This window comes from Orcinus orca, chromosome 5 (genome assembly GCF_937001465.1).
Source record: "Orcinus orca chromosome 5, mOrcOrc1.1, whole genome shotgun sequence".
Classification (NCBI taxonomy): Eukaryota; Metazoa; Chordata; class Mammalia; order Artiodactyla; family Delphinidae; genus Orcinus; species Orcinus orca.
In genome coordinates this window covers 52,219,113-52,243,476 of record NC_064563.1, presented here as the reverse complement: position 1 = coordinate 52,243,476, position 24,364 = coordinate 52,219,113, and the positions used below count along the sequence as shown (strand labels likewise).

At 38.2% G+C, this 24,364-nt stretch overlaps 1 protein-coding gene across 11 annotated transcripts in view; it reads left to right on the top strand.

Annotated features, from left to right (window-relative positions):
* The window catches only part of MECOM (MDS1 and EVI1 complex locus), a 568,305-nt gene that overhangs the window by 520,360 nt on the left and 23,581 nt on the right, over positions 1-24,364 (top strand). For 5 of the 11 annotated variants that reach the window (XM_033429567.2, XM_033429564.2, XM_033429565.2 and 2 more), the window contains 5 exons: positions 3,476-3,692; positions 8,827-8,974; positions 10,282-10,438; positions 14,769-16,125; positions 18,520-18,607. In XM_033429567.2, the coding sequence (XP_033285458.1) occupies positions 3,476-3,692; positions 8,827-8,974; positions 10,282-10,438; positions 14,769-16,125; positions 18,520-18,607 (1,967 nt within the window). The remainder of the gene's footprint in view (positions 1-3,475; positions 3,693-8,826; positions 8,975-10,281; positions 10,439-14,768; positions 16,126-18,519; positions 18,608-24,364) is intronic. The other 6 variants (XM_033429566.2, XM_004270573.4, XM_033429573.2 and 3 more) reach the window with 3 other exon arrangements.

The window sequence follows — 24,364 nt, the reverse complement described above, 5'->3', positions numbered from 1 at the left end:
TATGACATCTGGCTAATATTACGGTGAAGCTAAAGGAGGCAGAGGTCTTCTCTGAAATGGAGGTCAGAGGAATTTTGACTGTTTGGACTGAGACATCACATAGGTCAACCTTTTGTCAATGCCTTAGACTATAGTGAGAGTCCTTTCACTGTACAAAAGTCATTTCAGGGAGCTTGGTCTTGGGCTTTTGTATATCTAGCAGTTGTTTCCCCCATCTAATGTTCTATTACCGGGAAAAGTATTTCTACTTGAGTAAAATCCTAGCCAGCGTGACCATATGGGAGAGGGCTGGAGGCATGAGGATTGGGAGAAAAGTACAGATGAGGAAACTTTAGAGCCAGAGGAATTTGTATTTGTCAGAGACCTATTCCAAATTCAAGAAGGGGGGATCAAAAAGAATTATAATTAAATAAAAGAATTATAATTACTAGTGATGTATATTCAGGTAAAAGTGAAAGGAAATTTTATTTGTATTGATTTGTATCATTGGGATGAGCATTTAAGACTTTTCTTTCTTTTTCCTGTTTCTCTCCCCTCATATAATGTGATTTGATTTAGCATAATCTAGTGGTGTCTCTAGAGTGTTTTTATAGTTGGAAGAACCACTGGGAAGGGTTACCAGTGAGAGGTGAGGATGACTCCACTTCCCATCTCTCTGGCATTCCAAACAGGAGAACCTCAGCCTCTGCATCTGCAGCTCCTGCAAAGAAAGCTACCACTATTGGCTGGCTCTTTACCTGAACATTTTTCTCCTTTGGCTGAGCTGCATTCTGCCTCTTTGTAGATTATACCAGTTGTATTTTGAGGAGCCTTTTGGAACTTGTTTTCTTCTTAGAAACTGTGACAAGTCAATGGCCTCAGAAACCCAGACTTGTTAACTAGCCTGGTAGAATTTGAGCCTGAATAGGGAGGCTGACCCAGTGGGAAAGGGCTCTTTGACAGCAGGGAGTGTTCAGATGATATAAAAAAAAATAATAATTTGGGTTGTCTCTGGTACAAGGCATCTTTCATCAGTGAATGTTTGCTCTAAAAAGGTTTTCAAACAATTATCTTTTTTAATATAAATGGTTACTGTACTATTCTAAAAAGCCTAAATGGAGGTGACTATTTTTCTTTTAGGGCTACCATTCCTAAATTACCTGCCTTTACAACACTCTGGAACCCATCGGTTGCTTTTCATTTTCAATGTGTCATACGCATATCCATACATATACCCGATATGTTAAATATAATGTTTATAATGTTTACATGGTGATTTGTATTTCATACTTCTAGGATTTAATGTTTCTTAGAAAAGAGAAAATAAAACACATGCATTGTACACCTACTGTATGCTAGATGTTTTATGCTCTCCATTTAGTGTCTCGTTTAGTCTTTTAGACGTAGATCAAACCTGTAAGAAAGGAATTATTTCCATTATACAGGTAGGAAAATGAGGCCATATAAGGCTAAGTAAATTGGCCAAGACCACATGGCTAGAAAGTGGTAGCATTCAAACCGAGGTCTTGCTGTCTCTAAAGCCTATGCCTTTTCATAGGCCTGGAGGTTGTTTGTTTTCAGACTGCTGGCTGAGATCCTAAATTTACATCTTAAACATGTGAATAGTGTCACAAACTGTAGGAAACGTTTCCATTACCCAGTTCATGTTATTGAGAAACCTGTCTTACAGCTGAGGTGATTTATTTTAAAATAGCTCCCTCTTCTTTAACCAAGTCCAAAGGTGACAAACCCTACTGAATCTACATACTAATTTCTTAACTTTTCTGGCCCCTTTGTTATTGGTTTAGTTTAAACGGAACCAGTATCGTATATGGATCACAGCAGCAGCGACCCGTTTGACCTCTCTGCTTGGCTTCTCAGGCTGCAATGGGGCATTCCAACTTTCAGTGGCTTTCCTGTACCCTTCTTAGCATGGACCTAAAAAGCCCCTAGTGACCTGCTACCCTCTCTAACTTCATTGCCCACTCCTCCCCTACATGCACCCTATAAACCTGTCACACTTTACTATAGCTTTGCCTTTCCACGAGCCTGCCCTGCTCTTTCTTGCCTTCGTCATTGGTCCGTGGTATTCCCACCGCCTGAAATGTCTTCCCTCATCCTGCTTCACCTGGCTGATTCTTCCTCATTACAAAATCTTTGCTGAACCCTCTCTTCCTCAGGATAGATGGATTTGGTATATTCCTCTGGGCTCCTAATTTAGGCCTGTGCATGCACCTGTCATAAGATGTATCACACTAGTTGTTCACATGTGTATCTCCTTGGGTTTCTTATGTATTCAGTCCCTAGCAAAATGACTCACATTCAGTAGGTGACTAAAATATTCCCTCAAAAGCATTCGGTCAATGAATAACTGGATATAGGTCCTGGCTGCAGGTCTGTAACACAGGGATGATGTATCGTGTTGCTGTCCCCTGTGTCTTTCAGCATTGTGAGCTGTTTGCAGGACTTCTGTGATGATATCTGTGTGATCAGTGCATAGTATGGCCTCATGAGTGGGCTGAAAGCTATTCCAATAAAAAGAATAGAAACAATGGCGTCACTACCTGACACTCCATAGCCTTGCTATCTCTGGTCCCCACTATTACCATTTATTTATCTTAGTGATTTAAAGTGCAAATGCATGATATGCTGGCTATTTAACAAAGCCGTGCCAGTTAGCACTGGCCCTGAGGGAACATAAATGAGCCTAGAAAAGTGCTAAAATCATGCTGTGTCACATTATAAGTAATGACGAATGTTAAAGCATTTCCAAGTTTATTGATATTAGCCAGGTTTAAGTACGGCTCAGATAGGGACTCTGTCCCATGTCCCGTCCAGGTAACCTGGCACAGCGAGAAGGGTATGGAACGGAGATGTGTTTTCAAAGTCTGACATAACCGTTTAGCTCTATGATCCCTGACTGGTTACTGAACTTCTCTGAGCATCCACACCCTCACCTGAAAATTGGGATACAAATCTGACCTATAATTCCTCACGGTCAGGTTTTAGGAATATCAATAATCCATGTACAGGGTTGAGGACATAATGATGCTCAGTAAGTGGTCATTATGACTTTTAATATCCTGTGAATATTAAACCCTGGAAGGGTTTCGTCATAAAGTTTTATCTGATAAGAAAGCTATACGGGAGCCACAGCAGTCACTTCTGTTATTGTTGTAGGCTTTGTCCTGGCTTCTTTACATTCAATGTTTTTTTTCTTTTCTTTTTTTTTTGCCACACTGCACGGTATTCGGGATCTTAGTTCCCCAACTAGGGATCAAACTCGTGCCCCCTGAGGTGGAAGTGCGGAGTCTTAACCACTGGACCGCCAGGGAAGTCCCTACATTTACTATTTCTAATCCATGTGAAAATGGAAGTGGTGGAAAGGACAACCAAATAATTTCTATTATGTCTTCCGTAATTCGATAAGAACTGCCAGTGTGTGGTGGTACTTCCTGATCACCTAGTTCTGATAACACCTGAATTCTTTTCACAGAAGAACGGCAATACCGCTGTGAGGACTGTGACCAGCTCTTTGAGTCCAAGGCTGAACTAGCGGATCACCAGAAGTTCCCATGCAGCACACCCCACTCGGCATTCTCCATGGTAGAGGAGGACTTTCAACAAAAACTCGAGAGTGAAAATGATCTCCGAGAGATACATGCAATTCAGGAGTGTAAGGAATGTGACCAAGTGTTTCCCGATTTGCAAAGGTTAGACATGGCATGTTGCACTACAAAAACGTGTTTATTTATTCTACAGTAAAATGTTTATGCTGAATTTTCAGAATTGATGCAAATGGGAAATTTGGAACAGCAATGAGCTGGACAAACGTGTTAGTCACACGTTCGGAAATCATTTTCCCCTGGAAATTCTCACCTGTCAAATATTTGCAGTGAAGTTAGAATTAGTTATTTTGATGCCAGATAGAAAATAATACTTTTATTATTTAAGGAGGGTTATTGCCAATTGAAAGTTTAACATTATAGTAAAACGTAACTTAGAGGAGGTATCAAGAGTAGAGGAGGCAACAATGATGCTAATTAACCTAATTATACACCAAACAGAAAAGCGACCCTCTAGAAACATTTAGACGATAAAAAAGAGACTGTGCTGGTACTTACTCAATGAAGATAGGTAGTCTTTTGATAGATCAGTGTAATCTATGGATTTAATTTCAACTATTTATCTAAACTGCACATATATAAAAGAATAAGAGAAGCATGTTCAGTGAAGAAAATATTGAATTTTCAAAAAGGGAAAAAGTAAACACGATCTAAATGAAATAATTCTATAATACTTATTTTTAACAAAACGAAAACATATTTCAGTGATAATATTAACTTTTCATAGCCCTTTGAATTTAATTCAAGAACATTTTTAAAATTTCTGTTAAAGAAAGCAACAACCCTGGAACCTATGTTTTGAAAACTGTATTGATAATTATGCTACAAAATGGTCTTTCAGATCAGAAAGGTGTTTAACCAGCTAATAAGTTGTTTGTTTGTATGTTTGTTTTTTCTACCTAATGGTATTTGCCTTGGTCCACAAACAATTTTAATAATTGTGTTCATTACTTTGCTTTTAAAGCTGGAACCTATAATCAGAATTTCAACTGAACATAAAAACACTGTGTTTAAATGGGTATGGGAGTATATCAGCCGGCCTTAGTCAAGGATGTGAATTACTCACAGTTTGTCTTGGACACCTCACCTCTTTTCGTTTACCTTTTTGTTTCCTTTCTTTCCTTAGTGCCTCCTCTTCCTCTTTCTCCTTTCACCTCTGTTGATTGCCCCGCATCTCTCTTCTCATAGGAAAGGGTTTCATTCCATTTTAATGCATAGATGACCAAAAAGGCATCAAGTATAACCCATTCCTTGAGGAGACTGAGTCAAAAGAATGAATCTGTCTAGCTTTGAAAATTCAGGCTTAATCTAGCTATTAGAGAGAAAACATTTTGGGGGCTAAGAGGGTTTTCCCAGTACCCTTTAAACTTATCTTTACTACTTAATAAAAACCCACATAGAGAATAAATCTGTTATGTATGTTTGGTAAAACATGGATTTGTAATCAAAAACCATCACAGTATGTCTCCTAAATACATTGTGTCCAAATTAAAAACCAAAATGAAAATACTTTCCTTACCTGCTACTAAATACCAGCAGGTAAGAAAAGTACTTATACTGTAAAGCCATATCTCTGGTGCCAGAGAGTAAGTATATTTCCTTCTATTTTGTTATAAAAAATAATGGACAGCATATTATAAAACAAAAATGGACAGACTGAACGCTAAAATGTTGTGTATAGCAATACTTCTTAGGTGGAGAAAGCTTCTTACTCTGACTAGGTATAAGATTAAGCCTGAGTCAGTGCTACTTAATGCCAAAACCAACTGTCGATTTAGCTCCTTCAGTCAAACATTCAGTAGAAAACAATAAGGAAAGCTAATTATCTGGCATTGGATGAACCCTCAAAACTCACTTTTCAGTAACTCAGCCAGATGGATATATCATGTCACTATGCGACCTGATATCAGTCATCCAGGTGATATTTTGGGTTATATAATTTAGCCAGTGCAGAACCTATGTGCCCTGAATATTTTCCACTTTATTGAAGCCGATATTGTTTTATATGTTAAACAAATGAGAATTCCTTTCTTGACATGATATATTATTCTGTTCTGTATCTTTTGTGTAAAATATTAAGGAAAGAATACCACCCTCCAAAAAAAAAGGGGGTCGAGAAACAAAGGTTGAACCCAGAAGGCTAAGCAAAGCTCTATAAATTGGGATAAAATTCTATGAAAAGTGAAGTTTCATTAATGACTGACTGGATACTTCTGTGTTTATGAAAGCAATGAACATTTGCTTTTGCAAGAACCACTTGCCTTTTTATTTTCTATCACTGATTAGCTGACAGCTGATCATTCCATGGAACAATATGGGTTTTATGCTGGATTAGAAGAAGCAAAAAAAGAGGAAGTTTCCTTTACTTTGCTATCTTTTTCCCCCTTTTGTGGTACGTACTATACTCTTAAAACAATATCACACCCTTGGAGTTAGGAGGCAAGAAAAAGTCTCAATGTATAGGACAATCTTTTACCACTAGGTTTCAGAGTTTATGATTTGAGATGCATATTGGAATATAATATATGTCATAAAATGGCATGCCTTGATAGTTTGCTAAAGACAGTAGTATGAATAGCAATGTGTACACCAATTTTGGAAGATGTCCCTGACTCAGTTCAATGTTAACTGCCATTGTTGATATCTTTCTCTTAACTCTCTGATTAACATTTCAACTTGTGTAACAAACAGAGGATTACATATTGTAGATAAAGATAGGGACATTCTTGTGACTCCACACACCTGTACTCTCCTGGTACCTTTTGTTCACAGAGATATCGCCACTGGTGCTCAAATAGAATAGCATTACCAAGTTGACTGACTCATAGGGCAGGAAAAATAAGTTCATGTGCCAATATGAATAGAAGTGGAAGGAGGAAACTGAGGAGGAGAAAAATATGGAAAGGTGTTTCTAATTTGTCAAGATATGAGAAAGGGCATATCATTTTTTCACACACACTCCCACGCACATGGTGTGTACAAACACTGGATAACATATTCTAGGTACACAGAGGTCTTACGTGATTCTCAAACTTAGAGTGTTCATTTCACAGAAAAATAAAATATAGGGAAGAAACAGTGCTCACATGCTTGGTAGTCAGTTTTTTTTTTAATACCTTTTTATTATGGAAGATTTCAAATACACACAAAACTAGAGAGGGCGGTGTAATAACAGCCATACACTCAGGTTCAGTAATTATCACACGAGGCCTATCTTGTCTCAGCTATACTCATTTTGGATTATTTGAAACAAATCCTGGACATTATGTCATTTTATTCATAAATAGCTCAGTATGTGTCTGTAGAAAGTAAGGACTATAAAACATAAGCTCATTTTAAAAATAATGGTTCCTTAATACTATCAAATATTCAGTCGGTGTTCAAATTCCCCCCAGTCATTTCATTATTTTTAGAGTTTTCTGGTTTGAATTAAGATCAAAATAAGGTCCATCATGGCAATTGGTTGACGTCCCTCTTATATTTCTTAATTTATAGGTTCCCCCAGTCAAAGCCAGTAAGTCTCTCTCCCTCTTTCTCATTACAGTTTATATGCAGAAGATAATGAGTGTTTTTTCCTGTAGCATTTCCTCCAGTCTGTATTCTGCTGATTATATTCCCTTGGTATTGTTTAACGTCTTTCTCCATCTCCTCTGTTTCCTGTATACTCATGGTTACATCCCAAGCTGTGATCAGATTTAGGCTCAGTATTTTAGGAAGAATACCTCATTGATGGTATCATTTATTTCCACCAGGAGGCATATAATGGATTGCCTAGATTCATTCATTCTTTAGGGGCTGCAAAATGAATGTATTCTAATTCCCCCCGTTCTTTCATTATTTATTATCTGGATTAATTCTATGCAGAGAAACTTCCCCTCACTGTTTATTTGCTCACCCTGAAGTACAGTTCGTATAGGAAAGGCAGGATATGTACATGAGTTTTTCCCTTTGTTTACTAGTTTTCAGAATAATGATTTGGCTTCTCAGCATCTTCCTGGGGTAACTGGTGAGGTTCTGTTTGTTTCTGAGTATCATTATCGTTAAAAGATGAGATTATTACTCTTACTGATGCTTAAATTTCCCCATCTTTAGTCAGTGGGTGTCTCTTCAAGTTGGCACCCTAATTTTTTTGACATGATCTATAACTCTCTTGCTTTTTGCCATAACAAGATGTTCAAGGCCCATCTTGTGTATTTCATGCTTCACATTTGAAACAGGCTATTTCTCTGAGGAGCTCTGGTTGCTTTATTTGGGAGTAGTATCCTAATGTGTTATGTGTGTGTGTTTAATTAACAAAAATGTTGCAGACATCTTCTGAATATCACAGTAATCCATTATCTATAATATTTACTTTTCATTCTATTCATGCAGATTTCATATTCACATTTTAGAGAGGGAAGGAAACATTTGAGAAGGTAACATAGTCTAAGCTTTAAAACATAGAGAAGCTATGCTTGTGAGAAAATTCTAACCCTGTTTTTCTTTTGAGGGGCTTTACTAGTGCATCCACTTATAATATGATATACTTTTCTTTCCTCCCTAATTCATAGGTTGTATATATATAATCTTAGGTTATAATATATATACATATATTTTTTTTCTAGATAATGTTTCTATCTATATCTACTTCTGTATCTATATGCATACATGTTCATTCATTGGTCCATCTGTCTGACCATCCATTATATTGGTTGTATTGGGAAGTTGCTTGTTGAATAGTTAGCTTACAGCTCACTTTCCCATATGGTGATTTGAGTAGGAATAAAAGTGCTTTGTTGAGTGTAAGGGTTATATACAGTAGATAGAATAGCTTCCTGCATGTTCTTAAGCACTTTCTTAATGTTTTCTATTTGAGTGTTTGTGTTTGAATTAAGTGGGTAACAGCAATACATGTTGCGGCTAGAACTGTGTCACAAATCCAGAACTGGACAAATCGCTGGTTGTTTATCATTCCCCTAAATTGGCACCTAAACTCTGCTAACTGAATCAGATTTATTTCCCAACAACAGGGGTACTTCTCTGGATTGCTGAGAGACACAGTCTAGGGAACATAAAACGTACTTCTGTCTGTTGCAAGTCTGTTTCCTCTCTTTCTTCTCCGACTCCACTCCTTTCCCTCTTCTTTCTTTAATTGCCAGTTGGATTAGTAATAAAATGACGTTCTGTTTATGAATGTGTTCTTGGTCACCACGTCCTATTAAATCAATTGTTCTCTTAACAGCCTGGAGAAACACATGTTGTCACATACTGAAGAGAGGGAATACAAGTGTGATCAGTGTCCTAAGGCATTTAACTGGAAGTCCAATTTAATCCGCCACCAGATGTCACATGACAGTGGAAAGCACTATGAATGTGAGAACTGTGCCAAGGTACAGTGAATTTGTAGACTACTTGGCCCCTCTGTGTCATCCTGCTCTCTCTTAATCCATCATTTGCCACGGTATATAAAAACAAGGCTTGAGAGGGGAAACTATAAATATCCTGAGAAAAGCAGACGGAGTGTTGTGTGCTACAAGGCATTAGGACAGTGTATAGAAACACTTAGTGGGTATCCTTTTATTTTTGTAAGGGAGGAAGCAAGGCTTGATGGTGAGTTCCAGAACTAAGTGTCACACATCCTTGGTAAATTCCTGGTTCCGCTACTGGCTTTCCAGCGTGGGGTTGTTTTATAGCCTTATGGAGAATGAAAATTGTATCCAATGCACATTACTGATTTCTTTTAAGATCAGTTTGTGAGGAAATCCCATAAAGTTTCTGAATGCCTATTCAGAAAGAATGGGAGACTCCTACATTTGCAGGTTTTTCCACCGAAGTCCCCACCATAAATTATGACTTGGTTCTAATTAAAAGTGTAGTGCCTTAGTGGCCAGGGCTGAACAACGTTAAGAGTGAAACGAAAGCCCTTCACCTTGACCGTAACTCTGAACTATGGGAACGGCAATTCACATCATTGAATTTTCATGTTTCTCAATTAACTAAAAGATGTCCTGGTGTCATGAAAATTGAGTTCTCTTTCCAAAAACTTTTCATAACGTTTGAATATCTTTTCTCATGCCAGTGGAAATTGGGACATTCGACCTTATCTTTAGAGATGTTTTGCTCCCTGATGTGTGGGTAGCTTTTTCTTTTTCCTATTTCTTTTTTTGTTTGTTTGTTGTTTGTTTGGTTGGTTTTCTTAGTACCATGTCCGAAGGAATGATTTTAGCTTAATGGTAACTTAATGAAACACTGTGTTAGAATTTATACCCTAGGGGAACTCCTTGAATAGATTTGGGATACTTTAGTCAAAATCCCCCCAATTTTGTACATAGTGTGTCTTTGTTTAAAGGGTGTAAATAGCACACCATTTTTTAATAATGTCATGGCCTGCATTTTTATTATCCAACTCCATTCACTCTAAATAGAATCAAAAAGCCCTGAATATGCTCTAATAATGCCATTAATTATTTTGTTCAACTGATACCAGCGCGTACTTTGTGCTAAGTATACAGAACTGAATAATTTGTAAGTCCTGACCCTAGAGAGGCTGACACTTTGGAAATACAACTTTCTTTCGGTTTTTGGGTAAACAAATACAAACAAAACAAATACACAAAATTCCTTCTTGAGTTATTCCCGGTCTTCTTTCTTGTGTCCTAGAATTAAGTTTCTTGATTAATCAGTACTCATTTCCTAGCAGGTTTTCACGGACCCTAGCAACCTTCAGCGGCACATCCGCTCTCAGCATGTTGGTGCCCGGGCCCACGCGTGCCCGGAGTGTGGCAAAACGTTTGCCACTTCGTCAGGCCTCAAACAACACAAGCACATCCACAGCAGTGTGAAGCCCTTTATCTGTAAGTTTTTCACACTCCAGCCCTCCTCCCTGCAACTGTCTCTTATCCAAAAGGCACTGTGATCAGGAGGGTGGGCCACGCATGGCCATGAGGGGGCCCTCTGAATTAGCGATTTACGGTCTCATCCAGTTGGGCTATTTTCTATTACAAGAAAATCTTATAACCAGATCGATGGTGATTTGTCTATGATGCCTGGGGTGTTTTCTTTTAGATGGAATCAATAACAGGTAGAGAAGTCGTTAAATAATGTAAAGGAAGCCTCCCCAGGTTGTGGAATTTAATAGAGACAACGAGATTTGTCTCATACTGAAAATGTGTGTGGCTTTGTAAAACAGCAAATCGCAGATACCACTGAACAAGATTAAGTGAGAAAAACCTGTTCTGGATCAGAAAGACCTAGAAGAACCCCACCTGGCAAGGAGGCTTATTAGGACTCTGTGTGTGTGTGTGTGTGTGTGTGTGTGTGTGTGTGTGTGTGTGTATGTTGCGGGTGGGATAAAATGCCCTTTAATCTACCCTTTGTTGCTGATCACAGGTTGCAGATCGGTAGTTCTCAGTTACTTGAAAAGCAGAACATTTTCACTTTGATGCTGGACATGCTGCTTCTATAACCCACGGCACTAAGGCAGATTTACGGGCAGTGTATTTCCAGGGGACATCCAATCTGACCACCTACTTAGAATATCCTTGTACAGAGCGCTTTGGTACAAGTACAGCTCAGCCCTCATTTGCCTCTCTTGTCCACCCACCCCTCTTCTCTGTATTGTGCTGAAATGTTTCATATGGAAAATCAGTTGTTCTTAGTCCATCTGGGCAACGACTCTGGACTTCTTTTCATCTATTGCTCGGCTGGGCATATAAACACAGTGACTCACTGAGCTGTGTTACAAAATTTAAGACAGATTTTGGATCCAGATAAGCACAGAACTGGATGAAACATACTCAGGAGTTGGCAAAACCTCTGACTTGGGAACCCTTGCAAAACAGTTTCTCTGACAAAGATTCGATGGTTTGTAGTAGGTATATGAGACACTACTACAGGACCCGATGGAAAAAAAACTAATTTTCAGTGCCAACGTGGAGATGCCAGAGAATAACGCTCCTCCTTTTTGCCTTTACACAGCCCTCTTTTGTGTTTCCAAGCACCAAGAGAGCTTTTCTTTCCCTTTCCAGCTTACCCTAGCATCCTGTTTTGCTCATATGTTCTTCTGTTCCCTGGTGGAGTAAAGAGGACTAGCAGAGAAACAAAAGGGTGCTCTCTAATCTCCCTTGAGGAAGCTCTGTTGAAAGTCATGGGAAATAAAGTATACAATGGAAATTTTAGACTTCTTGTCTCAAAAAGACATTCCTGACTCTAGGTCGTAATGCCCTAAAATGTACTTGCAAGTGCTACAGACATATACATAGTTCATTTATTTCTGATTTTTCAGAAATGAATTTTGATAAATTTCTCATGTTTTGGTGGAAAATAGGGAGGAATTGACCACAGTGAATTATGATCACCCATTTAATGCTTTCTTTATTATTTAAAGTAGAAGTCAGAAAATAGAAATTCCTATCATCTAAAATTCTGGGATCTGGAATTTTAATTGTGTTGAAATCAAGTGTTTTGCTTTAAAGCACTATAGGGTGTCCCTTTCCAATCAGATTGTGCAGACTATTTCCCATGAATGTATTTTCAGCAATTATTGGTAAATTTAAATAGCAGATGGCATTCTTCAAATATAAAATCTGACAGAGGACCATGGGGTAATTGTGAATAATAGCCGTGTAATTTCAGAACAAAAGAGGAGTTGGTGTGGAGACTTTGGAGTGGAGGAGGTTCACCTAGAGTTGATATCTGTTTCTCACCAGAAGGCCACACACCACGATTTAGCCCCCCTGGTGTGTTTACGGCAACTGTCTCTTATTACAGTGTGCCACCAGGCTTGAGCCCAGAGTCATCAGTGCTAAGGCAATTACTCACTGCCTTTACAGAAACCTCCAGCCTTCCCAAATAGAAACCACATGCTCTAATAGGCTGGATATATTCAAAATACCTCTTAATTTGTTTAATAAGTAGAAAAATGCAATGTTAACTGCTGGCTAATTCCTTATTACTGAGAAGATTACAGTAGAGTATAGACTGCAGCATCAATTGAGCCACTTACCTGGAGGCCTGGTGGTTTGTGGTGGGCCAGGCCAGATCTTCAAGTGAGAAAAACAAAGCCTCTGCCTGAGGAGACATCCCAGATTGTGTTCTTGGGACCTGATACAAACACCATTCGTTGGTGTAACAGAGCCTACAACCAGGAAAGTCAGATGCACCTCTGTTACTCTTGATTTTCTTAAATCTATCCAGCTATTAGAAAGAAGTGTAGAGAGCAACAATTTCTTTGGTAAAACATTGCTAACCTTTCAAAAACTTAGACCTTGTTTGAATACCCATCAAGATCTTTTCTCAACGCCTTTTAATGCCCAGAGGAGAGGTGTCACTTTCTTAATGAGTGCACATTTATAATTCCGTCAATATTTTATTTACTATTTCTTGTTATTGCTCATAGCTGAATTAGTATAACTAGCGAAAGTCTCATGTTTCTACCCTCTACTTCATATGGTTTTAATTAGTGTATCAAAGAATTTAAACAGTATGTGTATTTATTGTATATGGTTAACTAGTATATATTTTTAAAGCAGACTCTGGTCAATATTCCAGTAGAATAACTTGAAAAGAAATCACTCACATCTTCTCTTCCCATTAAGAGACATGTTATAGTCTCTACAATGTCATAAATCATTCCACAGTTGAAAGCGCCTTTAATATTACTAAGCACATTGATATGTGTAGCAATGCATTTTAATTGTTAGTAGTAAAAGAAATAGACAGAATCACTTGGTACTTCCTGTTTGGTTGTGTGTGGGATAATCCAAGTTCTGGATGAGTTTTGTATAACTGAAGGTCTATAAAATCTTCTTTGAATTTTCTTTTTAAATTGTTATTGTTTTGACTTAGGAGCTTAATTTAAAGGCAGTCATCACATGAAAGAAATAAGTGTTGCATTTTGTCTTCAATTTAATTTCTTATATAAATTGGTTTCAACAATTACCAACAAGGCATATCATGTTTCTGCATGTATTAAAACGTGCACAGAAGCATGAAAGTAAACTCACACGTAAAGGGAACTCATCTTTATTAAAGTAACGTAAAAGGTGTGATGCTTGGGAAATGGATACTATAATCCTGCCAGGCCGTGTATTGAGTAAGATTCCTACCTAGCAAAGGAATGATTAAGGGTTACGGAGTTCCATCTTAAAATGTACTTAGATCTATTCACACATATATGAGGAAGAAGATGTTTTACTTTTCTGGCAAATTCTCGGGGACGAGAGTTATTTCCCAGCTGCACCCACTGCTGTGTTCTTACTGGATTATAGCATTCAGCGCACTCTCCCCTGCTTACTGTAGTTGGCTGTACCACGTAGAAGTCAAGCCCGGAGATAACCCGTGAAGATATGACAACAAGTGGACATGTTTCCCAAGGACGGGGTTTCATAAATGCAGGAAGGTTAGCACAGCCACTGGTGTGAGGGGAAGTCAGAGGACGTGATCATAGTTCATGGGAACCAGCAATGCAGGATGGGCTACATTCAATTTAGTTTCCTTTGCGGGCTTAAAATAGCGCCATTGTAAATTATGTCAGTCTTTCTCAAATCATGAAAATGATTGTTAAAAATGTCTCAGAATACACAATGTACATTGTTGTGTGGCTTTGATGTGTGAATGATGAGAGCATATGATATAATACAAATTAAATAATGGTAGAGCAGTCACAGGCTTTTTCCCCAAGGGGAGCGGGAATAAAGGTGAAGTTTCTGGTCGAGGGAAAGGCTGTTTTATTTTGTGTTGATGCCTACAATATAGAATTCTTTAAATGGTCTAAAATTTTAAAGGGGTTCCTGTTCTGTGTCATGTTTAGTACATCTTAAGAATTTAATCGTAAAGATTCTGTTAGTGTAGTAATTGGGTGGGAAGTCAATGCATGCTGGAATTTGACTTTTTAATAAATATTTAAGTACACAAATATGATACAAAATATTATGCAATGGGGATGACAGGATATTTATATATATATGATATATTTGTGCTGTCTCAAGACATTTGTCAGGTTGGATGCCTTGCTTTGGAATCTAGTGAAACGGGGTTTTCTGTGTTTGGAGCACCCACGTTGGTGCCTCCGACGTCTTTTCCTGGCTTCCTAATTGAAATTTGGGGTAAACCAATTGTGATACTTGCTAAATTCAGAAGCAGTTGCCATAAAGCCTGAGATTCTTTTTTGTTGTTTGCACACAGGTGAGGTCTGCCATAAATCCTATACTCAGTTTTCAAACCTTTGTCGTCATAAGCGCATGCATGCTGATTGCAGAACCCAAATCAAGTGCAAAGACTGTGGACAAATGTTCAGCACTACGTCTTCCTTAAATAAACACAGGAGGTTTTGTGAGGGCAAGAACCATTTTGCGGCAGGTGGATTTTTTGGCCAAGGCATTTCACTTCCTGGAACCCCAGCTATGGATAAAACGTCCATGGTTAATATGAGTCATGCCAACCCGGGCCTTGCTGACTATTTTGGCGCCAATAGGCATCCTGCTGGTCTTACCTTTCCAACAGCTCCTGGATTTTCTTTTAGCTTCCCTGGTCTGTTTCCTTCCGGCTTGTACCACAGGCCTCCTTTGATACCTGCTAGTTCTCCTGTTAAAGGACTGTCAAGTACTGAACAGACAAACAAAAGTCAAAGTCCCCTCATGACACATCCTCAGATACTGCCAGCTACACAGGATATTTTGAAGGCACTATCTAAACACCCACCTGTAGGGGACGATAAGCCAGTGGAGTTCCAGCCCGAGAGGTCCTCTGAAGAGAGGCCCCTTGAGAAAATCAGTGACCAGTCAGAGAGTAGTGACCTTGATGATGTCAGTACACCAAGTGGCAGTGACCTGGAAACCACCTCGGGCTCTGATCTGGAAAGTGACATTGAAAGTGATAAAGAGAAATTTAAAGAAAATGGTAAAATGTTCAAAGACAAAGTAAGCCCTCTTCCGAATCTGGCTTCAATACATAATAAGAAAGAATACAGCAATCATTCCATTTTCTCACCATCTTTAGAGGAGCAGACTGCGGTGTCAGGAGCTGTGAATGATTCTATAAAGGCTATTGCTTCTATTGCTGAGAAATACTTTGGTTCAGCAGGACTGGTGGGGCTGCAAGACAAAAAAGTTGGAGCTTTACCTTACCCTTCCATGTTTCCCCTCCCATTTTTTCCAGCATTCTCTCAATCAATGTACCCATTTCCTGATAGAGACTTGAGATCGTTACCTTTGAAAATGGAACCCCAGTCACCAAGTGAAGTAAAGAAACTGCAGAAGGGCAGCTCTGAGTCTCCCTTTGATCTCACCACTAAACGCAAGGACGAGAAGCCCTTGACCTCAGTACCCGCCAAGCCTCCAGTGACGCCGGCCACAAGCCAAGACCAACCCCTGGATCTAAGTATGGGCAGTAGGAGTAGAGCCAGTGGGACCAAGCTGACAGAGCCTCGTAAAAACCACGTGTTTGGGGAAAAGAAAGGAGGCAACGGTGAACCAAGACCAGCACCTGATGGTTCCTTACAGCATGCTAGACCCACTCCTTTCTTCATGGACCCTATTTACAGGTAAGGGTGGATGGGAGACCGCTCAATGTGGACAGAAGAATGAAAGGCAGTTTTCACACTCTAAAGTTACGGCTTTTAACAAACCTTTTTTATTATTCTTATAAAGCAGAAAGTAAAGTTGTTTGATCTGGTGAGTTCATTTTTTATTCGGAAAGTCAACTCATTAGGTTTGGACTTATTTTTGGATGTCTCCGAATTTGGGGTTTTGGAATAGGCCCACAGAGTTCTTTCCCTTGACAATAAATTTATTTTTAAACACATTTTTTTAAGTGGAAAATATGGGAAAGCCGTATTTAAAGCAAGTTGTCAAGTGGCGGAAGAATGAGGCTCCTGAAGGATTAATGCAAATATGTGTGGGTACTTAAATGGGTCAGGTTATTCGGAATGAGATGGGACATAGCAAGAGTTTACTCTTTGTTAACCTACGAACACATCCTTAATAAGTGCTGGTCCTATTCTGTTTCTAAATAAATCTCTTAGGAGCCCCATGTAACTGAAATATTAATCACAAAAATGCTTTGTATATAATGTGAGTGGTCGGCTTAAAAAACACATCTCTGTTTAATGCCTTCATTATCCAGTTTCCTTTGATGCATCCAAAAATTTTGGGGGGGGAATATGTGCTAATAAAAAGCCTCTTAGACAGTACCCTGTAACACTCGACCATTCAGAAAGATTTAGTTTTTAAAAACTAGTCTTCTTCAAAGTGTATGAATAACAATAATTAATTTGTGATGTATTTTAAATATTACCACAAGTTTTCACATTTACTTTCTCATTCAAGTCGTGAACGTTGTCAAGAGTTAATGGAAAATGTGGATAATTTTTTATTGGACTTATTTAAGCTGGGAGAATTTGATATTTTTGCCTGATTCTTTTTTTTAATCAAGAGACAGTTTTGTTCAATTCCTTCATTCAACAATATTTTTTTTTGAGTGCCTATGACTTAATAGGTACCACAGCTGCAAACTCTTTTCCCTTCAAACTCTTTTTCTACCTGTATTATCTTCAATGCATTAACCAAGAAACATTGCCAGTGTGTTACTTGAACATGACAAGGGGCATAGAAAAGGACAGTACAAAAATGTCTCAGAGCCATCATTACCATGCTTGGGCACTATTTTTTTTTAACAATTATTATATTTTCATTTCTATGGCAGAGAAAGAAAAAGAAGGAAAAACAGATCTTCCATATTTTGTGTGTAGCTTGTATGTTACACATGGCCAGTAAGGTTGTATTTCCAACTCAGCGATATGTCTCAGCCCTTTGTGAAGATAAGTTCTCAGACTCTCTTTCTTAGACCCTCCCAAGGGCAATGGGCTTCCAGTTCCTTCATACACCCATTCCACTCTTCTCCATCACCTCCTAACCTCCCTCCTGCTGACTCTAATCTCAGTCTTTTCTCTGGCACGTCAGTGTCAATTGAGGCTTTAGGCATGTCATTTTACCAAACTCATGAAAGACCTAAACTTACCAGTTTTAGTGTAAGACCTGGGTTGAAATCTCAGCTTTCCCATGTCTTAAACTTTTTTTAATCCATACAATGGGTATAAGAGCACCTATTTCAGTAAGTGAAATAGTGTATGTAAAACATAGCATACGTACAATTTCAAGAAGTGGGAGCTGTTTTCGTTTGTTTTGATTCTATTTTAAAGTATACTTATTTAACGGTTTTTAAAAGGAAATCACCAACGGTTCATGAAGGAAATTAATTCAGTCCACGATGTCATTTCCTATATGCTTAATAGAAAATAGAATGACAAACATTTCTAGAGCAGAAGGGCTATATTGATCAGTTCGATAATGTCTCTCCCTGTCTTTAAAAAGTTCCTCATCCTCTCCCTACCACCCCCCTTTCACCTACTCTGTTTATCAGCAGTAACATCCAAAAGAAGCTGCCTGTGCCTGAGAGCGGCTAGCAGGGTGTGTAGTATGCTTAGAAACTCTCCTGCTGACATTCACAAATGTAGAAGAAATACGATGACGATTTGAGGAAGCACCTTCTTGAGAGAAAATGACTTTAATTTTTAAAATGAGCCCTGTTCTTATGCTTTTGAAATCACCAAGCCTTTTCGTGTACATTTCAAATGGAAAGGTACAAATTTGTGACCAAAGCCTCTGATTTCATGACTTCATTTTTTACATTTCCTCATTATTATTATTACTAGTCATTCAATAGGATTTTTCCATTATAAAAAGGACCTTCTTTCTCTGAGCGCCTAGAAGTGCCAGGAGTATTCTTCAAGAACTGAACAGATGTCTTTATATCTTTATTAGGGTGCTTCCCAGCAACCTACCATTTGCTTTATTGTTAGCTGTTTAAATGTCGGCGAGTACGCAGGGATTGATATATGAGACTGATTCATCTCCAAAATCTAATTTTAACCTTTCAGAGTAGAGAAAAGAAAACTAACTGACCCACTTGAAGCTTTAAAAGAGAAATACTTGAGACCTTCTCCAGGATTCTTATTTCACCCGCAAGTAAGTATTTTGAATTTGAGACTTCAAGCTTGTAAACTAACTTGTTGATCCTGAAAAGCAGGTGCAATGAAATGAAAGAAATCTTGAGAACACTAGGATTTCCTATGACGCTGGTGTGGAAGAACACAGGAAATTCTAGCAGAATTAAAACCCAAACTCTTTAAAGAAAAAGTAGTTAATATATGTGAAAAAACAACATGGTTTTGCTGTTAAATTATTCTCTATTAACGACTTACTGAGCCAAAGTGTATTTTAGAGTGAGCAGAATTCAGTTAAGAAATTAAATATTGAAGTTGCCTTTCATGTTAAAACATTTGTGATAGTAAGAAATGGATCGTAGTGTGACTTGTCCCAAACTCATGACGGTGGTTCATGTTCTTTCAGTGCTTAGATAAAAACAGGAAATGAGTCTACCTGACAAGTTGTTACCATAGAGGGTGAAGGAATTTATCTAGAGACCACTGGGCATTCCAGCAAAATTCTGTAATTGCACAAGAATTCACCACAATACACAGAGCTATTTGCTGGATGGAGTTGTGTCCATTTATCAAAATATGTACAGTTTCTCACTGCAAGGAAAATACAAAGCAGCGTTATCTAATTGGTTCATCTTTATGTCCCTACATACTTGGTCATTTTTTAAAAAGCTGACTTACATATCAATAAAAATGCGGGGAATTGTATTGAAAGAAGAAATATGTAAACATCTTGAGTCTGGTTTCTTAATGATATTTTATTTTTTGTTTACTTATTAGTAAGGATATAAGCTTTGGTCTATAGATAGTAAGCAAAATTTTTATGAAAATGCTTGAAAACAGAGTTAACTGATTTGTTCTGTTTCAATATATTCAAACCAAAAATTACGCTCCTCTAATAAAATTGGTGGAATTCTATGCAAGCTGTCTTATAGAACGTTATGAGCTAATTAAATTAAATCATGGGATGGGATATGACTCTTCCCTCCACCTTTCATGCCCCTGCCACCACCTCTTCTTTCTTCATTTTTTAAAGTACTTTCCTAAATTTTGGACATCAAAGTATGAGAGCTGAAATACCATATTCTGGGTTAGCTGGAGGAATCTATCATTGCTCAAAAATTCTCTCTATTTTAAACTGCAAACATATATGATTTAGTATTAAAGGGGTTAGAAATGTTCCAGTTAGTATTCATTTTGTGTAGGAAGACTAAGGAATGATATCATTTATTAAATTATTTTACGGAAAAGAAGCAAGTTTTAAAATAGTAAATGTTTATCGGGTGCTTATTTTCCACATTTAGGTTGACCTAAATTGCACTTGCCAGCCTCATGAGCTAAAATAACTGAACATAATGTGCGTTTTGTGTCAGATATTACACAAAAGTATGTCTCTCTTGATAACTTCCTAACTAAATGCTTATAAGGATATTATAGTTATCTACATTTAATCACAATAAATCAAGTGGTTTTCATATTCTAATTATCTTTAAAATCTAGTAATTAATCATTTCAAAATTAAATGCTGTGAGTACATGGTATAAGGGAGGGGGAAAAAAAGCCACTGGGATTCAGTGTCTTTGAGTGACTCAGTCTATTGGCTCTTAGTTTCCTTACCTGTCAGATGAGGGAGTTGGGTGTAAGGTCCCTATCCTCTCTGAAGTTCAGATTTCTAGCAAGCTAAGGTAAATTTACTGGTTCAGAAGATGGGCAGTTTTATCTATCAATATCTTTACATGTGCTTGCAGCTGTTGTAAATATAGTATATACATGTATGGAGGGTCCTTAAAAAACTAAAAATAGAACTACCATACGACCCAGCAATCCCACTACTGGGCATATACCCTGAGAAAACCATAATTCAAAAAGAGTCATGTAGCACAATGTTCACTGCAGCTCTATTTACAATAGCCAGGATGTGGAAGCAACCTAAGTGTCCATCAACAGATGAATGGATAAAGAAGATGTGGCACATATATACAATGGAATATTACTCAGCCATAAAAAGAAACAAAAGTGAGTTATTTGTAATGAGGTGGATGGACCTAGAGACTATCCTACAGAGTGAATAAGTCAGAAAGAGAAAAACAAATACCAAATGCTGACACATGTATATATAGAATCAAAAAAAATGGTTCTGAAGAACGTAGGGGCAGGACAGGAATAAAGACGGAGACATAGAAATTAGACTTGAGGACAAAGGGAGGGGGAAGGGTAAGCTGGGACGAAGTGAGAGAGTGGCATGGACATATATACACTACCAAATGTAAAATAGATAGCTAGTGGGAAGCAGCCACATAGCACAGGGAGATCAGCTCAGTGCTTTGTGACCACCTAGAGGGGTGGGATAGGAGGGTGGGAGGGAGACACAAGAGGGAGGAGATATGGGGATATATGTATATGTACAGCTGACTCACTTTGTTATAAAGCAGAAACTAACACACCACTGTAAAGCAATTATACTCCAATAAAGATGTTAAAAAATGAATTAAAAAATATAGTATATACATGTTTTTAATCAAATAATATTAATATAAGAAAATCTGCTATGTTTTAAGATTCCCAAAGTTAATGAAGGACCACAAAATATGAGGCGCATGTACAGTGCTTGCAGTACAGCAATCACCCACTCAGACCATTGAAAATATGCCTGTGGGAGCCACAGTGGCAGAGAGTTTTCTTCCCACACCAGAAGGTCGCGTCTTGGTATAAGGGACTGCCCACTGCTGCGTGTTGCTATAAGAACAGGACCTAACAGTGATATTCAGCTATTTAACACATCATATGTGATGAATACTGATCAATCAGAATGGACTCCTGCCATTCTGGAGCCGGGTCCTGGAAGCCCTTGCTGCACCAACTGTTCATGCTTTAGTTGCTGGCCAGTGGGCTGTCTGAAGGGTCTATTGGGAGGAGGCCAGGGCTGCAGGAGGACGTTCAGGGTAGTTGGGGCAGAGGCTATTTACCAAAGACTACATAAATATTTCATTATTTTGATAACCATCGTGGCTATTTTCCTGTGTTAGGGCTGTGTATCAGTGGGGTACAGGTGGCATAAAAAGCGTAGCCTGAGAGAATCTTGGGTCACTCAGTTTTCACCCACCGTTCAGACCAGTCTGTTCTTTCAGAAAATCTGCCTCAGATGTTCTGAAGTTTCAGCAGAACGTTCTTGTTCTTTCTAGTCCTCTATCAATTCTGTCCTAGCCTCAAGATCTACTTTCCTACAAACAAACAAATGAAAACAAAGAGAAACTGCCCAGGATTTGGGGCCAGAAATAACCGCTTTAGAACTGGCTTTCCTACTTATTCACAAAAATGCTTCGGTTTTGAGCAATGTAATTCATCTCTCCGAGCCTTCTCTATCAGTGTAATGGGAACACCCCTCCAGCCTTACCAGGGGAGCTGCAAGGATTAGTGATCACGTACATAATGTGTTTAGCATTGTGCTTGGCATATGGAAGGACCTAGATGAGGAAAAGCTCTTATTATTGGGTGCAGAAGTATTCCATTTTGAATATAAAAGGGTGTCAGTAAAATACCCTCCTGCCATCCCCCGAGCCCAGTCTCTTTGGTGGGGCTATACCAAGTATCTAGAAGTCCTTGGAAAGCTGCTTACTGTGTTCTTCGTGCTGCCTTGTTGGGCAGCAATCAGGGTGGCACAGAGCAAGAAGCCAAAATGGAAGGACTTGCCTCTGCTCCCAGGGCTGGCCATGATTTTGTAGCTAGATAAGTGCTTGGTTAAGACCATTCGCTGCTTCATTTTTCATTTAAAGTATATTAGAGCAAATCACATGGTCCCTCTGGGCCTTCTGTATCTTCATCTTCAGAATGAGAATAATACCTACCCTATCTACTTCTCAGTGTTATTATAATAATAAAGAGGAGACCACATGTTCTTGATGCTTCAGGGAAAACCTACATGTAGATAGATGTGTAAATGCTTGGTAGTGGTATTCTCTGGGCAAGCCTGATTTTACAATTTTTTGTATGTCTTTGTATTCTGGCCTCCTCCTTCCCCAGTGCACAGTGCCTAATCAATGAAAGTCAAACACCTCAGTGGATATTTATTAAATGTTATTGAAAGATTATTAGTCCATCTTATTGCTTTTTGGAATAATGTATATTTTTCAAATCCTTGTCAAAAATACCCCAAACATATAGGAACACATACATCAAAATCAAAAGGTAAATGCTGGTTTTATCATTCTTAGGGTCTAAATTCCTCTCAGTTCAGTTCTTAAAGAAGTATGTTTGCTCTGTCGGGCCACTGGAGGACTATTTAGCTTTCTATTTTTCTCTTATAAATAAGTTAGTTTAATATAGGGGTGAAATAAACACTACAGAGATTCTTCCTGAATATGTGGTTGAAAATTACTTGTGGAGTCTCAGATTATAATTTTGAAAAGAAGATGACAGCCACAGGAGGTGAGATGGAGGAAATGATATTACCATGTGATCTTTGGAATGTCCATTTCATTGGGTGCTTTGCATTTTGGGTACTTTGCATTCACTTCAATAGCTCATTTGAATGGCCGTAGATATCACTTGGCAATTATACTATTATAAAAGTGGCTATTATTCCTTTGTTTGATTTTCCTATATATTATTTTTGGTTATTTATATATTTCATTTTCAGATGTTTGACTTTGTGTTGATCTGAGACAGAGACTCTATTTTACTTCCATTTCTGTCCTTTATGCATTCGTTTTTTGAATTTTCTTCCTTTAAAATGTCTACTTGCTACTGTATCCCAAGGAACTGGGAAAAAGACTAAGGTCTTTTCCCAAGTTATCATTTATATATGGGTGTGAAAATCACTTAAGTCTTTTGCCTTTCATCTTCTTTCGTGCTTTCAACAAGTGTTTCTTGTGTTAGATTTCTTCTGTGATAAAACTTTCATCATTAAAAACTGTGCATCTTCCTTACTGAAGATACCATAATCTAAGAAAGCAAGATATATCCCCTTTAACCAACCAAATGATATTTTTTTTTGTTTTTTTTCTTTTTTTGTGTGTGTTTTTGTTTTTGTTTGTTTGTTTTTTTTTGCTGTATGCGGGCCTCTCACTGTTGTGGCCTCTCCCGTTGCGGAGCACAGGCTCCAGACGCACAGGCCCAGCGGCCATGGCTCACGGGCCCAGCCGCTCCGCGGCATGTGGGATCCTCCCAGACCAGGGCACGAACCCGCGTCCCCTGCATCGGCAGGCGGACTCCCAACCACTGCACCACCAGGGAAGCCGCAAAATGATATTTTTAAAGATGTAACATTTGTGTTTTCTGATAGAGCTTCTAACTCACTGAACTTTTCTCCATTGATTCTTGTCATAAATTGTCAAAAATAACTTGACATTTGTAGTTCTTTTCATTAATATCCTTCGGTGTTTGGCCTACTGATGGTCTCAGTCCCATCCTAGTAGAAGTCAAGCAGTTTTTTTCCAAGGACATTACTTTTTTGTTACTCAGTGATTCACATTTGAGTAAATATCTTATTTTCTTTGTTACTAACATTGTAAAAATGCAAGAGACTATATCTTTTTTGCAGGAAATTGCTTAATTTTTAGTTATTAAAGTAAAATTTAGGAATCTTGTTTTGCAGTGAGTACAAACAGATAAAAAGGAAGTGTCTACTTTGCTATTTAAGATTTGATAGTAAGTAGTATTTAGCTTTCTTGGAAATAAGCACATTCTGGTTTATAACCATGATTCTAAAATTTAATTTAGGTAAATAGAGGAAACTCAGCAGTGTTATAAAATTATTAATTTTCATTTCCAAAGCTTTTACTCA